We start from the raw sequence: 17,581 nt of genomic DNA on the forward strand, positions 1-17,581 counted from the left end.
GAAGGTGGGAGGGCGTAGGCGCGTGTGGGCGGGGCCAACTCCCGGCCAGGAAGTGAGGGGGCGGGCCGCGGGGAGCAACCCCCGGGCTGGGCTGGGTCGGGCAGGCCGTGGGGGGGCTTCCAGGGGGTCGAAAAGAGCGCCCCAATCCCTGCGCGCCCCCAGCCCCAGCCCAGCCTGGGTTCTCGCCTGGCCCTACCCTGGGTGGGGGATGCCCAGGGCACTACAACTTCCCTCGCCACCTGGGCAGCGGCCGCCTCTCCCTGGGCTCAGGGACAGGGGCTGGGAACGCCCGCGGCTCCGGAGCCAGATGGGAATTGTAGTTCGCTCTCTCCCCGTTTGCTCGCCACGCTGGGCGACCCCCCTCAAAGGTTCTTTTTTCTTTTCTTTTTTAAAAAGTCTCTGATCTCAATTTGCGTCGTTAGAGCTGCCATCGGAGACAGGTAGGTGGGGTTGGGATGGTCACACCCATTTGGCAGATGGGCACAGTGAGGCCTGGGAAGAACGAAGGTGCATGGGAGGGGTGACGGTGAGGACGCTCCGGAGCTGGAGTGGGCTGGGGTCCCTCCACCACAGGCTTTTTTAAGCCTCGGCGGGAGTAGGACCTGTGACCAGACCTGGAATGTGAAGGTCGAGGACAAGTCCGAGATGGGCTGGAGAAGGTGGGGAGGGGAGGGGCTGGCTGTCCAGTGGTGTTTCTGGTTTCTGGACCAGACGCCATGAGACTGTGGGTCTGTCCAAAAGGAGAGATCATTTTAGTGGCTTTAGACAGCACGTTGGGGCCGGCCTGGTGGCGCACTGCTACAGTGCGCCGCTTTGGAGCGCGGCGGCACTCCCGCCGAGGGTTCGGATCCCACATACAGACCGGTTCCCGCTCACTGGCTGAGCGAGGTGCGGGCGCAGCACCGAGGGTTGCGATCCCGTTGCCGGTCCCGGTCCGGTACGGGCGCGACACTGAGGGTTGCGATCCGTTGCCGGACACGAAAAAAAGACAAAAAGGAAAAAAAAAAAAAAAACTAAATGAATTCTCAAGCAAGTTTGGCAGCCTCACATAAGAAAAGCACAGGTAATTTATACCTCAGATTTGCTAACTCATCCACACACTAGCCACATGTTTTAAATAAAATGGAAAGACAAATGCAATGTGTTTTTATACTCGGGAGCAATAAACATTGTAATGAAAATATTGTGTAAGGGAGACTGAAGACCTAGTTTTCCATAAACAGCAAGAGGTAGGAAAAAAAATCTTCTAGTCCAGAGATTGATACGTAAAAATTATTCCTAGTATTATAGTAACACTTATGAAAGTTTGCTTTGTTCTTTTGCTTGAAACTATAGCAACACTGGATATGGCAGCTAAATTATTTATTGAGAATAGATAAATCCTAGACAGCACGTTGTTTCATTAAAGGATCTGTTTGGGGTTTTCCCCCCACCTCCGACAGGGACCTCCTTGAGACGGGGCAGGGTCAGGGTCCCTGCGTTTAGGGAGGAGGCGCCCTGTGAGCGCTTGTACAGCTGAACTGCTCACCCCCCGGGAGCAAACAGGGTCTCCCATCTGATCTCAGAGGCCCTGCCCTGTGGCTTCTCAGGGCACACAGTCCGTGAGATGGAAAACAGAGTCGGGGTGTTACCCAAGTCAGTCAGGTGGAGAGGGGGAACCAAGGCTAAACCCCCAATCTAGGGACCCCCGTCACTGCCTCCGGGTCTCCGGGGGGCAGGGGCAGAAGTTGGGGTGGTTTGATAGAGGCCCCCCCGGCTCTCACCTGAGGAATCTGGGCCTCATGGGGGCGTGGCAGGGGCGGGGCCCGCAGGAAGTAAGTAGAGCCTGCTCCCCGAGACCACGGGGGGGCGCCAGAGACCACAGGAGGGGCAGGCGCTCGGGACAGAACCAAGTTCCCATCTGGAGCACGAGGAGGTGGGGACTGCGTCCTGGACGGGAAGATGGGCCTCTCCTCTGCCGCCCCCCCTTGAACACCCTGATCTTACCACTTACCCCACCATGGCCCCAGAGGTCAGCAGTCGATGGCCAACGGGCTTGGCCTCTGGGTTCTGGCTCATTCCATGTGTGACCTCCAGCAAGTCCCTTAACCTCTCTGAATGCTGAGTTCTCAGAAAAGTCCATGCCCCCGGGGCATCAGACTCCATTCCCACACAGTACAGAGGAAACTGGGAAACTGAGTCCCAGGCAGCACAAACCAAGTCCTGAGGACAAGGGCTGCACGTGGCAGAGTGGGACTGGCGTTCAGCACTCCCTGCCTCTCAGGCACTTGATTATTTTCGGCTCTGTGTTAGTTTTTGTCACATCTTTCTTGCAAGCCTCGGTTTCCTTGTCCGTAAAACGGGGGTCAGGCTCCCTGCTCACTCCTTTGCAGCTCCAATGTCGAAAATTCCTCAAAGGCTCAGTCGCTGCCTGACCCTGTTCCAGCCTCAACAAGCAGTCAAACCTCCAGCCCCGAGAGAAAGAGCTCCTAGCCACAACACCAAGGTCAAGAGTTCAGGTCAACTCATGGACATGGCCCCACTCTGCCCCAGCAGATCTGTTCTCTGATCCTGTGTGAGCCAGTCTCACTGCTTCCGGTAGCCTGCCCCTCAGCCTCTCCCCCTCTCCCCCAGACCCTTTGGTTATGGAGGTGCTGGCACCAGCCCTCATCCCGCCCTGGGGGGCAGATCATGGTGATAGCACTTGCATTCTTGTGGTGCTTCTTGGCCTTGCCAAGTGACTTCAGATCTGTTATCTTCACAGGAGACCTGCCAGGAGAGTGTTACTATGACCCTCCCTGAACAAATGAGTCCATTGAGGCTGGGGAGACTGGGTGGTGCCAGCCTGAGCTCCTTCCTGTAGTCCAGACCTTGTGTGAGTCCCCAGGTTCTGGGCCTAGGTCAGTGTCTAGCAGCACGGGCACCACAGAAGGGTACTGTGGGCACCCAGATGCTGGGACAGGGGACAAGGAAAGGCCGAACTATGGTGGATATGATGTAGGTTTCTGTGAAGGGCTTTGGATGGAGAAAAGGAAGCTATCAATTCAGCAACCCAAGCCAGGAAGAAAGAGAGGCATCAGGGAGGTTCAGATGAGGGCAGAAACCCAGGGAGGGGCCCAGACACAAGGCAGGCTCTGGAGATCTGTGGCATCTGCGGCCACATCTTAGGCCTGAGCCCAGGTCTGTGGCTCCTCCTTCCCCAAGGTCCGGAGAGTCAGCCTCCAATGAGTGGCCAAGGGTGAGAGTCTCCCAGCCCTGGCCTCCAGAGGCAGCTCTTGGCAATTTTCCTGCAGAGCAAACAAGAAAGGCAGGATGCTCCCTGTCCATAGCCCCCAGAACGAAGCGTGGTGTCCCACTCCTACCCCAGGAAGTCAGGGAACGAGAGGCTGGCTGTGGGGTGACACATGCCTACTTCCTGTTGACCAAGTATGTGGCCTTGGGCAAGTGTCTTTCTCTCTGGACACTGTCTTTTTGTGTGTAATGGAGAACGGCACCTGCTCAGATGTGAAGGACAAGCGAGGTTCACGGTGTGGCCACCAGTGGCTGTCTTAACATTTCTCTCTAGGAAGAGCCTGGGCGGCAATGTGGTTGGAGGTGGGGGAGCTCAGTAACCTGCCCTTGCTTATTTAAATGTTGGGGTGGCTTGTGGGGAGGGGCTGATGGAGATGGTGGGGGCCGAGGATCCCCACACTCTATGCTCGTCCTTGGCAGCCCCCCACGCCCACTCCTCCGCCTGCCCTAGCACACCAAGGGTGTGTCCTTTGAAAAGGCCAAAGCTCCAAATGAGTGGACATATGGTGGTTTCATCATCCTGGTTTTTCTTCCAAAAACCTTCCCTGTGCTGCTCCAACGAGCCATAGGGGCTCCCACGCTCCAGGCAGCTGCAGTCGCATGTGGTTTTACAATTATCAGTCCCTCTGGGTGCACAGGAAGCCAGGCCCAGGCCCCCTCAGCCACCACCCCTCTGGCCCAGGGGCGCCACTGAGTCTGAGAGGCGCTTCAGGGAAGGGTGGGTCCAGCCTGCTTTGTTCTGGGTGTTGGGTGGGGCACAGTGCTTCCTGCACCCTACCCTTACCCCCACCCTGACTAGCCACCCTGGGGTGCTCAGCAGAGGAGGCCACTCAAGGTGGGTGGCCTCTTGGGGATCTGCCTCTGTGAAGCATGGGCCACTCTGTGCATTTGGGGCCTGAGGAAACAGGCTGGGGGAGAGGACCGGCCAGACCCCAGCAAGAAGCCGTGCTGGGATTCGAACTCAGACTGTCTGCCCAAGGCTGTGCTCTGCATGCAGCCTGAGGTGGCATGCTCTGAACAGAGGGCAGGCGTGGTGGCTGGGTGTCTCAGCCCCTCTCCCCAGCCTGCTGCCTCGCAAGTCTTGTGACCAGCCCATCTGAGATAAGACCAGGGCACTGGGTTGGATTGTGGTTAACTTCTTTGTTTCCTTTGGTTTTTTTTTCTTTTAAAGATGAACGGTAAGGGGATCTTAACCCCTGACTTGGTGTTGTCAGCACCACGCTTACCCAGTGAGCAAACCGGCCATCCCTACGTGGGATCCGAACCCGGGGCCTTGGTGTTATCAGCACCGCACTCTCCCGAGTGAGAAAACAAAAAACTTCTTTGTTTTCTAAGGAGCAGGAGAATGGGATCAGATCTTACAAGGATCCTCAACAGATGAGACAGCTTCTGCGGGAGGGGACAGAGTCAGCCGCAGCAGCTGTGGCAGGCCCTTCTCTTTGCCTCCTGGGTCCTGGGCTCTAAGGAAATACGGGACAGATTGCCCCTGAGTCCTCTTACTCTGGCGGCTTGGGGAGCTGGGAAAAAACACCCCTCCTTTGCCCAGCCTCTGAACAGGGGATTTCTCACTTACCTAGCATGGTGGCAGCGGGGGAGGAGGCGGTGTGGGGACTAGCCCTCCATCCGGGCAGCCACACCTTTGTCCGCATCCACTAGTCCTTCCTGAACACACATCAGGGCTGAAGACCCCGATCTGCAAAACCCAAACCAGGGGCATGAGCTCAGGGACAGCAGTGGGGGAGACGCCTGCCCTGGGCCCCTCCTTTAAGCCTCAGCCCGGCAGACACTTCCCGGGGCAGCCTGGGGAGGTTCACATCCCCTCTGCCACCCCCACAGATGGCACGTGATCAATGGAGGCCAGGCCAGGCCAGGCGGCCGTGCTGCCCCAACTCACATTCCACAAGCTAGGTTCTGTTTCTTTGATGCTCGGACAGCTTGAACAAGCACACTGCACCTCTCTTGGGTGACCCCTGCAAGCTAACGGGCTGCCCCAAGCTTTTAGGGCCCCAGGCCAGCGTGACAGCTGCGGTCTGGCAGGGGGTGGGGTACAGGATCTGAAAGCTTTTTCCTTTTATTTATTTATTTATTTTTATTTTTTTCCTTTTTGTCTTTTTTCGTGACCGGCAACGGATCGCAACCCTCAGTGTCGCACCCGTACCGGACCGGGACCGGCAACGGGATCGCAACCCTCGGTGTTGCACCCGCACCTCGCTCAGCGAGTGAGTGGCCGGTCTGTATGTGGGATCCGAACCCTTGGCGGGAGCGCCGTTGCGCTCCCAAGCGGCGCACTGTAGCAGTGCGCCACCGGGCCGGGCCAGCTTTTTCCTTTTAAAAGGCGCTTTAGATTAGAAACATGGTGGAAATCAGACTCTGGAGCTGGGTAGACCTGGGTTCAGTCTGTTCCACAATTGCTATTCAAGCCGTCCTGTCATGGGCTCTTCTGATGTGAAATGGGAGAACACAGACCGCCCTGGGTGGCGAGGGTCCAGGTAAACCTGGCAGGGGAGAAGCCACACGGGAGCAACTGACAGGTACAGGCAGGGCTGGCGAGCCCCACAGCATGTCAATTCACGTGATGGTGGCTCAGATACCAGCTGTCCCATCAGACGCCAGCCACACCAGGTGTGACCTGGAGCACATACCTGGCTCCTCAAGCCCTCGGTTATATCCTGCCTTTTGTCACGAGTCTGCCTGGACTGCCCCTCAAGTCTGCACCCTTCCATGGTGCGTCACTCCAAATTTGTCACCCTTCCATCTGTTGGTACAGTGTCCCTATCTGTGACATCAGCTGGCCCTGGTCGGCCCCACCCTTGTGTTTTTGTTGATGCTCTATCTGCTGCATCTGTCTTTAAACCACCCTTGGGGACAGCATGGAGCCGGGCTGGCTCTGGAGCAGAACCCCATGTTTACTTGACCCTCCCGGTGCCGAGAGCCCCGCCCCCGCCCACCTGTCTGTCTGTAGCTCAGGTGGGGCGGGGCGCCAGCCTGGCTCTCAGACGCTCTCCCAACTGCTGTAACAAACGACTCTTGCTCAGCTCCCATCTCATGCAAGGAAAGGGGGCCATCAGCCCCTTGGGGGACCCCTTCTCACTACCCCCATTTGCAGGCCGCACAGCAGAGAGTGGGCAGAGATGGCCACCTCACCCTGGCAGCCTTGCCATTGTCCCTGCTGGCATCTTGGCCCCCCAGTGCTCTGCCAGCACCTGCTGTGGGGAGGAGGGCCCTGGGCTCTTGCCCCTAGAAAAGACAACTAAGCACCAGGAGCAGATTCAGCATAATTAAAACTTTTTTTAATGCAAGGAAAAAAGTCTTCGGTCTTTAGTCACTTCTTCCCACAGGAGTGAACAAGCCACTGCCTCTCGCACAGTGAGATCCCAACGAGGGTGCCCCTCCGTCTACCTCCTCCTGACACCATATGAGATGACGGGCCGAGGCAGCGGCAGGGAACGAGGCCAGGCCTGGAGACTAGGACCCAGCAGGGTTGAGAGCAGAGCAGCCGGGGCAGGGGATGACCCGCTGAAGCCACCTACGGGAGTGTCTGGTAGGAAGCCCAGGTGAGCAGCGCACTGACCACCCGGCAAACCGACCGCAGGCCCCTGGACAGCCCAGGCAGAGCAGAGAGAGGCTGGGACCAGCCACTCTCTGGCTCCGGTTTCTCTTTGCCCAGCCTGGGGGGGGGGGGGTGTTCTAGTGACATCCAAGCCACACGCACTGCCCTCCTTCACTCAAGAGAGGAAGGAGAAACTGAAGGGCGATAAGAGGGAAGGTGCTGGGTTCTCCCCGTCCCTGCTGCCCAGACACGAGGCCCAGGCCACAGCCATGGGCTTCCTTTCCAGGACCAAACCACACCAGGTTCAGGAGGACCCACCACCTACCCAAAGGGTGAAGAACATACCAAAAAGCTCCAGTGAAGTGAGGGGGTAGGAGCTGGGATGACAACCCCCTACTCAGCCAGGAAATAAACCCTGGGGCCCCTGGAGGGGCGTACTCCCCACCCACCCACATCTAAGGGCTCCTGGGTGGAGCTACCCCCAGGCTGGAGCGTGGGGAAAGGGAGACAAAAATCACAGCTTCTGAACAAGTGGTCAGGAAGTCACTGGAAAATTCAGTCAAGTATGAAAGGTGTCACTTCACAGAACAAAAACTAGCATATATTTTTCTGGAAGATGCTCTCTCTTCACCCCCCAAAAAGACAAAGGCTGGGCCTTGCTTCTGTGACTGCCGAGCTGGGGTGGAGCGTCAGGGCCGGTGGGTAGGAGGAAAGAGTGGGGCGCCCTGGCAGCCGTGCCAGGAAGGGGAAAGGCACAAGAACCAGCTGCACACAGGGCGCAGGGAGGGGCTGGCGGGGCAGGAAGCCCCTGCCCCACGGAGCCACCCTCAGCTGAGACACAAACCGAGGGTGCCCAGTGTCCCTGTGCACAAAATCCTGGCCTGGCAGCCGCCAGAAGGGGTGCACTAGGTGGGCGGGCAGGCCAGCGCCCTGTGGTCACAGGGGCTGCCACGCTGATCGGCCAGAGCCAGGGCCAGAGCCTGGGAGAGGACAGAGGCTGTGCGTGCATGGGGCTGTCAGACAGAGGAGGAGGCAAGAGAGTGCTGCCTCTAACGTTATATATTAAAAATATCCATAGTTCTGGTGCATAAAATTCCATCATTCACATACGAGTACCACCCCTACCTCCCCCACTGGGCCCAGGAACAGCCTTAAAAGAAAGATGGTGGTTTTCCTTTTCAAGAGCTGAGGAAACATCCGCTCAGTCTTTATGGACCTTGAGAAATGGTGCCCCTTCCCCTCCCTGCAACCTCTGTCCCCCAGGCCTCTGCCTGCCCGGGTGGCATGGGGGACACACAGAAGGGGAGACCGGTCACTGCTGCCTCCGCTTGGAGGGCGGGATCAGGTGTGGGGGCAGGTCAGCGGGCAGCTCGTGGCCCTCCAGCTTGACCTTGATGAGGTGGTTGGCCAGGGCAAACTCTTCGTCGTCCAGCAGCCCATCCTTGTCCACGTCGGCCAGCTTCCAGATCTTCCCCAGCACGGTGTTGGGCAGCTTGGACTTCACCATTTCCTTCTTAGCGTTGGCGCCCGTGATCTTGCCGTTGACGGGTGACAGCGTGTAGAAGATCTCGTCGTAGGTGGGCTTGTCCTTGCCCACCACCCACTCAATATCATCGATGCCCTCGCCAGCCCCCTCGCCATAGCCGTGCCCAAAGGGCCCGTTCATGGTGCCTTCGAAGGCACCGCCCTTCACGGCCTGGGGGGGCATCAGCGACTCCTCCTGCCGCACCATCACCATCAGCCGGGCGATGTCGTTGGCCAGCATGTCATCCACTGTGTCCAGCAGTTTGGGCTTCAGGGCCTGGAACTTGCTGAAGTCCTGGGTCTGCAGGAGTTCCTGTGGTGGGTGGAAGGAGGAGAGGGCTGGGGAGGACGGCCCCACCCAGACTGTACGCGGAGTGCCTACAGCAGGGCTTCCTGGGCGGAAAGGGCTGGTTTCCCCCTTCCCAGCCTGGGCAACTTAGTTAACCCCTCAGGCTTGGCACCCTAACCTGTGAGCAGGAGGTAGTAACAGCGCCCTCCTGGCAGGGCTGTGGCAAGGGTTAACTGACAGGACGCCCCACAGCCCTGGCCCCCCACCACTCTGGGTGAGTCACCACATTCTCCTGCACAGTGCAGTGCCTGGGTCAACCTCTGGCTCGGGTGGGGTGCTGGTGATCAACCAGCTGCTTCCGTTTGGGGAGGCCCCACCCCAAGCAGCCGGGATTCCCTCCAGAAGCACTGCCCCAGTGCCCTGGGCCTTCCTCACTTCCTGACAGCCACCAGCCCACGTGGGGCACTTGTGACGGCCGTACCTGCATCTTGCGGAGGCTCGGGAAGTCACCGGGGGAGATCTGTTGCTCCCGCTCAATCTTCTGGTAGATCTCTCCCAGGTTGTTCACCAGCTCTTTCTTTTTGCTCTCTTTGCCGAAGACGTTGGGCATCTCCTTCTTCAGGGAGCTGATGATGTAGGCGTGGACCTGCGAGGACAGGGAGGGGAGGGTGCCAGGTACCGCCTTGGTACCACCCTGGGCTGCCCAGAGAGCCTTTGAGGACACTGCCAGGCGCCTGCTGCTCACTGCTGGGGAACAGGGAAGCAGAAACTCAAAGCTGCTGCTGCCATCAAGGGACCCCACTGGCCTAACAGCAGACACTCAATTCCAGCAAGAGGCAGACTGCTCGCCGCCATGGGGACGGAGGGAAGGAGAGAAAGACGCAGCTAAAACAAGACCGACAACAGCCTCGCAGAAAGTAAAACCTAGTCAGTCCACAGAGAGAAGGCCACCTGTTGAGCACCTCTAGGAACTTGACAGGCTCTCTCCGGGCATCCTCACCCTCACCCCATGGGTGGGATCATTACTCCACCTTGTTCCCGAGTAAGGCTCAGAGAGGCTGAAAGCCTTGCCCAGGCACTTGGCTACTAGGTGGCAGAGCAGGGACCACAATGTGGGAACGCTGAGAGCACTGCAAAGCCCAGGCTCCTGTTTCTCTGTGCCCCCTTCCCCAGCTGCCCCTCCCATGCCCGGGGAGGTGCCCATGTTTCCTGCACTCGCACATGTGCAGATGCTCATGCAGAGTTCACCCAACTCCACTTCATCATCATGACAGCCTCAGAATGATGGGGGATTAGAAAAATCCCATAAAGGCTTTTCCCAGCTGTTTCAAGCCTTATCTAAGCTGCGGTACCTTGCTCAGGCAATTGCCAACTGAGTGCCACACTCCCTTCATTCCCCCAGCGGCCCCCTCCCAACTGCGGCCCGGCCCTGGAAGGCTGCAGCCAGCAGCCCCCTCCTCTCCAAGGCCAGCTCTCCCCACCCAACGCCCCCGCTCAGCCTGACCCCCATATGCACCGGGCAGCAGCCTGGACGAGAACTACCCGAGGGAAGCAGCCCCACAGCGCCATCTGGGCTGGCATCCAGGATTTCCCAGGGATGAGGCAGGCAGATCACAGAGAACCAGTCACTGCTGTGCCCAGCACAGGCCAGAGCGAGTCAGTGCAGGGAACGCCACTTGCTCCAGGAAAAGGAAGCCATCTCAGAACAGCAGGTGTGGGACCAAACTGGAGACCACGGGGTTTTCCAGGCCTGGTGACTCAATGTCCTGCGGGCAGGCAGTTACACGCTCTCTCAGATGAGCAGGCGGGAAGCTGGTCTGCCCTTTGTTGTCATTCCTGGAAGGAGGCTGAGCAAGGGAGAGGCGGGGCAGCTCTCCGTGCCCTGCAAGGAGAGGGGCTCGGCAGGGCCACCCCCATCAACTCAAGACACCCTTGGTCCTCTGAGGCTGTGAGCCAGTCACATGGATTCTCAGACATGGCTCCACTCATGAGGAGATGCAAGTGAGACATCTACAAAAACGTGCAGCCCTGTCCCCTCCAGAGCAGGCTTGTGACCCATCCCTATGTGCACAGGCCACCAGAGATTCTGCTCCAGCAGGGTGGAGCAGGGCCAAGAACCCGCACTTCCTACAGGCTGCAGGCCCATGAGCATTTGGGGTAGGTGGGGACCCAGCGGTGGCAAAGGACGAAGGGGCAGCCCTTGTTACTCAGGCACTGCAGTCTTGATACCTCTGAGCTGCGAACAGCAGGCAGGAGCAGGGGCTCTCCAGGAAGTGCCCTTCCTCAGCCCTCAGTACACTCGGGAGTGGGCACCACGGTGTGGGCCACAGCAGGGCCTCACTGCAGCCGCAACACCACACGCACCTGCCCTCTGCTGCGGTCGCCGCACTGGCTCACCGGCGGATCGGCGATGTGGCCTCACGCGCCCAGCTTGGTCTTGGCCTAAGAGGGAGCTGCGGCCACAGCCTATTTTTTAAACAACCAAATCTTGTGCTAAAAGCGTCTAAAGGAACAGCTAGATGCCCCTGCTAAAATGCAAGTGTTTGAACTTGGTTGACCATTTCTCACCTGTTCAGACGCACTATGTCAAATGCTCCTGTCCAAAGGGTCAACCCCAACTGCAGTGGGAACCATCCCTCATATTGCCTTAATCTGAGCAGGCTCCTGATGTGCCGCTATTCCATGCCAGACATCCTAAGGGACACATTCTGTCCCTCTGTGTTGGAAGTGACCCCTGGTGGCATCAACCTTCATTCCCTAGCCCAGCCACTCTGGGCTTTGACACAAGTTCCTGGCTAGGCACTGAGGTTCCAAAGTCTGAGCGATCAGATGCCACTGTCAGGTTCCAGTGGGCCCTGTGCTACTACAAAAGAGTAGGGGATGGCTTAGGAGGCTGCGTGGACTGACGCCCCCTCATCGTGGCCTGGGCTTCAGCGCCCAGTGCTCTCTCTGGGACACGGACTGGTGCCCCATCTCTTCACTAGCCACTTCCTGTCCCAAGGCCTCCCCCATCCCTCCACTCCATGGGCACAGCTCCTGTCTGTTAGTTCCTGCGGCACCCTATGCTCATCCTGTGACAACACAAGAAAACCACTGCTCACCTTTCATTTGTGCAGTCTGTTTTTCCCATGAAGGCTGAGGAGTGCTAGAAGGACAGGGGCTGTGTGCATCCCTACCCACCATGTCCCCAGGGTCCAGCACCATGCTCAGTGCACTTCAGTGCTCAATAAATCCCACAGGGGAAGCCACTGAGCCCAGATCTACCTTCCAACACACATTTCATTTCCAAGGCTGCCTTCTCTGCTTTGGTGTAACTTCCCGTTTGACATTTCTATGTTGTAAGCACATTCAAATCCTTCTTTGAAATAGTTGGGGAATAAACCACAAACAGAATGGGTTAGAAGGGAGGCCAGGTAAAGAATCTTAGTTAACAGCAGGCTGCAGCATGGGTCTGGAAACAGCACAGCACAGGTCTGGCCATGCAGACAGCTGGGATGGGTCTTGGGCAATCCTGGGGTCCCAAGTGCCAGTCCCAAAGCCCCTGGGCCCTGCCCAGCAGGCCACTCCTCCCGCCCCTGGGGTCTACCTTGGCCAGCCTTGCTCGTTTGATCAGGTCGTTGAGTTTCCTGAGGGCAGCGTTTCGGGGCAGAGATTGGATGTCTTTGAAGAGGTCCTGCTCCTCAGCTTCGAAGAGCTTGCGGTTGTCGGGGATGAGTAGTGGGTGGGACCAGAAGGAGCCAATGTAGACCCTGACCACCTCGGGGGTGTTGATGATCTTGCCCAGGGACCACATGAGGGCCCCGTACACTCGCATCAGCTGCTGCGTCTCGATCTGGTCAGCCTTGTTCAGCACCACACGGATTTTGTCCTCATGGTTCTTGAGAGCCTTGATGACTTCTGAGAACTCGTCAGAGATGTCCAGCTTGTGGGCGTCAAAGAGCAGGATGATGCGATCCACACGCTCAGCAAACCACTCCAGGACGGCCGCAAAGTCATAGCCTGGAGGGGAAGAGAAGGGTAAGCTCAGGGCACCAAGGGGCCAGACTGCTCTGATGGCTCTGGCCTCTCACTCGGCCCGAGGTCATTTTTAAATTCCCAGAATGCACTCATCTGGACAGGAGAGCACCCTGAGGGCAGGATCATCAGGTTGCTGCTATTTTTACACCTGCCACAGCAGTACCCTCACCCATGTGGCTCCTGGCAGGAAGAGGTGCCAGTGCAAAGGAAGTCACAAAGTACAAGCTCTAAGTGGTCAGATCAGGGCAATAGAAAGGTGGAGACCCCAGCAATGTGGCTCAGCACAGTAGATTCGGGCTGCCACCCGCCAGCTGTGTGCCCCTTGACAGTAGTGACAATAAATCCCAGCAACAGTGACTGCAGCTACCTGTTCAGTGCTTATGTGCCAGGTTCCCTATTTTAAAGTTATCTCATTTGTTCTCTATAACGGGCTGGCAAGCTACAGCTGAGGGACCAAATCAGGCCCAACACCTGTTTATGTAAATAAAGTTTTACTGAGACACTGCCACGCTCATTTGCACTGTCTATGGCTGCTTTTGCCTACAACGGCAGAGTTCGGTTGTTGCGACAGAAACCATAAAGCATGCAAAGCTGAAATATTAACTATCTGACCCTTCCAGAAAAAGTTTGCTGACCTCTGCTCTACATCAAGCCCACGAAGTGCTACAAATCACTTCCCCTCTCTAGGTCTTAAATACTTCTCTAAAGCAAAGGGCTGGACTAGACAGACTCTACCTCTAAACCCTATTCAACGCTGTCTCCCACCACCCCATTAAAGCCGGCCAATTAAAGTGAACTGTGCCATCTGTGATGGAGACTGCTAATTAGAATTCATCCTTTAATAACAGATCTATCTAGTTTTAGCTGGATTCGTGGCCTACCAGATTAGGCTGCATTTTCCAGCCTCCCTTGCAGCAGAAATGAACAAGAAAAGGTGTATGAGCTCTTTGTCATTTTCACCCTTCCTGAGGACTGGGATGCAGGTGTGATGGTAGGAGCTGGAGCAATCACCTTGGGTTCAAAGATGAAAGCTGCATGTTCAGGATGGCTTTGGACTGTTATTTTTCACATAAACAATCAGATATCTGATTTAAGCCAATGGATTTTTGGGTCTCTGTAACAGTGGTTTAATTGGTATCCTATTTGAAAACTATGCCTCTATAAAATGTTTTCACGCCTCCCAGTGCCCACAGGAGAAGACAGGAAGTCCATGTGGAAACAATGGCCTAGAGGCTTTGGGGAGCTTGGGTCCCAGCCCCTGAGGTGCCCTTTCCTCTCTGGGTAATTCTGGCCAAGCCTCCTTCTCCTTGGGCTTAGTCTTCTCCTTCTTTACCTGCTACCCCTAGGTCCCAGGCCACCAAAAATGGAGGCCGGCCCTCTTAGGAGCCACCAAGTACCTCCCAGAGAGCAGGCAAGCTCCTGAGAACACACCAGAGGCGCCACTCCTATGCAGAACAGTCTAGGACACTGCCTGGCTACTGGCCAACACCATCTCCTCACGCCCCACAGGCTGCTCCCCGCATCCCCTGTGAGAAACACTCAGTACCCCCTGGCCAAGCTGGGGAGTTCTGTTCCCAAGGCTGCAGGGAACAGAAACATAGCAGGTAGAGGAGAGAAAAGAGAAAGACAAGGAGTCAAGGAAAAGCAGAAGCTGGGCACAGGGCAACCAACAGTGCTGCGAGGAGGCAGCCCCCAGCGTCCCTCCCCTGGGGACCTGCAGAGGAACTCCTCCCATGAGCCCTGAGGGCACACATCTGCTGCTTCCCATCTTGAAGCCCCCTGGGCTCCAGAGGTGGCCTCCCTCACAAGGGCTCTAAGCTAAACAGCTGACATCATGAGGCGCACCCAGGGCAAAGCTCTGCTCAGTGAGGCGCCATTCCACTGCCAGGCAGCCCAGGTTCAAGTACGCTTCAGAGTCATCCGTGAGCCTGAAGCCACAGGGTGCCAAGCCTCTCTCGCACTTGGGGCACCCAGAAAGAAGAACATGAGCTTTGAAGTAAGATGGTTCTGGATACAACTCCCAGCTCCAGCCACTGACTCTGTGACCTTAAGTTCTTTTGTTAACTTCTGACTTATGCTTTCCGCATCTGCAAAACTCAAATAACTATTCTTCCTCCTGGGATTACAGGAGGATTCAATGTGGTAACGCATCGGGCTTCTAGCTCGGGATGGACTCAGAATGGCCACGTGAGTCGGGCAGGCTCAGGTGAGGAGATGACAGGGCCCCATAAGGACAGGGGGCCGAGCGGCTGGGGACTCCATCACCAGTCAGGAACGAAGAGTGATGAATATTCAGCCTGGCTCTGAGGCCACAGGCCAGCTTTGGTCTTTGAGACAAGTCACCAAAACATAAGGAAACTCCCAAACTCAAAGTGTCAGTCTACTTAGCATGGGCGGAGACCTGCAACCCTTTTCCTGCCCCGGCACGGCACATCGGCACATCGAGGAAACAGGACACTCTGATCAGAAACAGCCCCTCAGGGCCGGCCCGGTGGCGCACTGGAGAGTGCGCCGCTTGGGAGCGCGGTGGCGCTCCCGCCGAGGGTTCGGATCCCATGTGGTGACCAGTTCCCGCTCACTGGCTGAGCGTGGCGCGGGCGCAACACTGAGGGTTGTGATCCCGTTGCCGGTCCCCGGTACGGGCGCGACACCAAGGGTTGCGATCCCATTACCGGCCAGTAAAAAAGACAAAAAGGAAAAAAAAAAAAAGAACCAGCCCCTTGAGGGCCCTGGACCACAGTCTGGGCAGGGAGGCCCAATCTTCCAATCCTTCCACAGGCTCGTGAACCAGCCCCTTGAGGGCCCTGGACCACAGTCTGGGCAGGGAGGCCCAATCTTCCAATCCTTCCACAGGCTCGTGTGGATGGTCGGGGCCAGCAGACCTAAGGGATGCCCCGCAGTTGGTGGGTGTGGAAGGGCATCAAGCAAGTGCCAGGTTACCCCATGCCAGCTGCCAGCCATCACCACAAGCTGCTGGTTCTAAAGTACAAGGCCCTGGGCAGGGCTGGCGCATGGCTCACTCGAAAGAGTGCGGTGCTGATAACACTAAGGCCACGGGTTCGGATCCCATACAGGGATGGCCAGTTAGCTCACTGACTGAGCGTGGTGCTGACAAGGCCCTGGGCACCCTGACACCCTGCAATTGGCTCAAGGAGCCACAAGAGGGGACATCCAGAGAGTGAAACCTCAGCAGAAAACCAGAGGAGAAGGCTGAGGAGCAGCCTGAGGAGAGCCGCCCCCAGGCCAGGCCTCGCCCGGCTGAGCCGGCAGGGCCCTCCTGGGCCCACAGCCTTTTATGGCCAGATCTGGGAACAGGTCAGCACTGAAAAAGTGATGACTCAAGGACTGAACAGAGGCTCCCTGCTCAGCAGAAGTGAGGCCCCTCTTCTCCCCTGCAGAATTGTGTGTCCTCAGACCCCCACAAGCTGAAACCACAATTCAGCTGGGGAGGCAGGAAGCCAAAGGCGCGCTGCTGGGAGCAGGGGCGCCCTAATGGGCTGTTCTCAGTCCTGCTAGAGTTGGCTGGGAGTGAGACAGCAAGCGCCTGGGGAGCTGCAGTCACTCAACTCCGCCCAGTGTGGCCTCACTGCCTCCTCCTCCTGGATGGCGGGTGACCCAGGGAAAGAAAGGAGGAAGAGCAGTGAGCGAATCACGCACCAAACTCCCTGCGCAGGTCCATGCTGAGACCACCCCGCCCACATACAGGCACTGGCCACGCCTCCAGCTGGAGTCAACCGATCTAAGGTCACTTTTTTGCAGGTAAATGAAATTTCCTGTTTATTACGGAAAACACTCACACTTTTGGTGTAAGGAAGACACAGTGGCTGGCCAAGTACACCCAAAGGCCACAAAAGATTCACAGCACTCAGGCCTGCTCCATGTCATCAGAGGTGTGTGACTTCGTGGCTGCAAAACACCACCAGCCCACCCCATACCCTGGAGCCCACCTGTCCCTCCCTCCCCTCGATATGCCCTACTCGGCCTGAAAGACCAAAGAGGCGCCGAAGGCTGCACCACATGCATCAGATCCCCACACCCGGCAAGAGTGGCCGAAGCAGCCACCATTGGGCTGAGCTTGGCAGCAAGTGACAAGTACAGAAATCAGCTGCTCCCCCCTCCCCCTCCCCAGCCTTCAGGTTTTGGGACACACCAGAGAAGGAATCAGGTGTCAGATGCGACCTACAACAGCAATTCCGCAGCAAAAGTGGGAAACCGTGGTGTGCTTGTGAGAGGTGGGGCACTGTGCTGTTCGCTCTGTGTGGCTCAGGCCCGGTTGGGAGTGACAGAAGTGACAGATACATTCTCCACAAAGGGCACAGAAAACGTGGCCTGAGGGGATGGGCTGCGAAGAAAAGGCCAACCTGCAGTGTGATTTCAGTGAGAAAAGCCAGAGCCACCACTGATAAGGGACCATGAGTTGCCGCCAGGACAAGTTCTGGCTCAGAAGGTCCTGGGACCTTGAGGACATTGTGCTAAGTGAAATAAGCCCATCACAAAAGAACAAACACTGTGCGATTCCACCTGTACGAGTTCCCTAGAGCAGTCAAATGCAGAGACAGAAAGTAGAATGGTGGGTGCCAGGGGCTGGGGGAGGAGGAGGGGGAGCTAGTGTTTAATGCGGACAGAGTCTCAGCTGGGGAAGACGGAAAAGTTCTGGTGGTGATGGTTGCATAACAAAGAGAATGTACTCAATGCCACTGAAGGATACACTTAAAAATGATTAAAGTGGCAAATCTTATGTTAGGTATGTTTTACCATAATTTAAAAAAAGAAAGAGGTTGGCTGGTTAAGTCAGTTGGTTAGAGCACAGTGTTGTAACACCAAGGTCAAGGGTCCAGATCCCTGTACCAGTCAGTGGAAGGGAAGAAGGGGAGAGAGAGAGAAAGGGGCAGAGAAAGAAAAGGAGAGGGAGGGAGGGAGGGAGGGAGGGA

At 57.0% G+C, this 17,581-nt stretch overlaps 2 protein-coding genes across 2 annotated transcripts in view; both read right to left on the reverse strand.

The window, feature by feature from the left end:
• Nucleotides 1–4,919, reverse strand: part of CDC42BPG (CDC42 binding protein kinase gamma (DMPK-like)) — a 25,600-nt gene extending 20,681 nt beyond the window's left edge. Inside the window, exons 1-2 of the mRNA XM_008579996.1 lie at nt 4,844–4,919; nt 1,764–1,825 (exon numbers count right to left, since the gene is read on the reverse strand). Of these exons, the coding sequence (XP_008578218.1) occupies nt 1,764–1,825; nt 4,844–4,919 (138 nt within the window). The remainder of the gene's footprint in view (nt 1–1,763; nt 1,826–4,843) is intronic.
• Nucleotides 4,920–6,538: 1,619 nt separating this feature from the next.
• Nucleotides 6,539–17,581, reverse strand: part of EHD1 (EH-domain containing 1) — a 23,085-nt gene continuing 12,042 nt past the window's right edge. The window contains exons 3-5 of the mRNA XM_008579971.1: nt 12,220–12,632; nt 9,115–9,279; nt 6,539–8,657 (exon numbers count right to left, since the gene is read on the reverse strand). Of these exons, the coding sequence (XP_008578193.1) occupies nt 8,133–8,657; nt 9,115–9,279; nt 12,220–12,632 (1,103 nt within the window). The 3' untranslated portion in view covers nt 6,539–8,132. The remainder of the gene's footprint in view (nt 8,658–9,114; nt 9,280–12,219; nt 12,633–17,581) is intronic.

Source organism: Galeopterus variegatus, unplaced genomic scaffold, assembly GCF_000696425.1.
Source record: "Galeopterus variegatus unplaced genomic scaffold, G_variegatus-3.0.2 Scaffold1999, whole genome shotgun sequence".
NCBI lineage: Eukaryota > Metazoa > Chordata > Mammalia > Dermoptera > Cynocephalidae > Galeopterus > Galeopterus variegatus.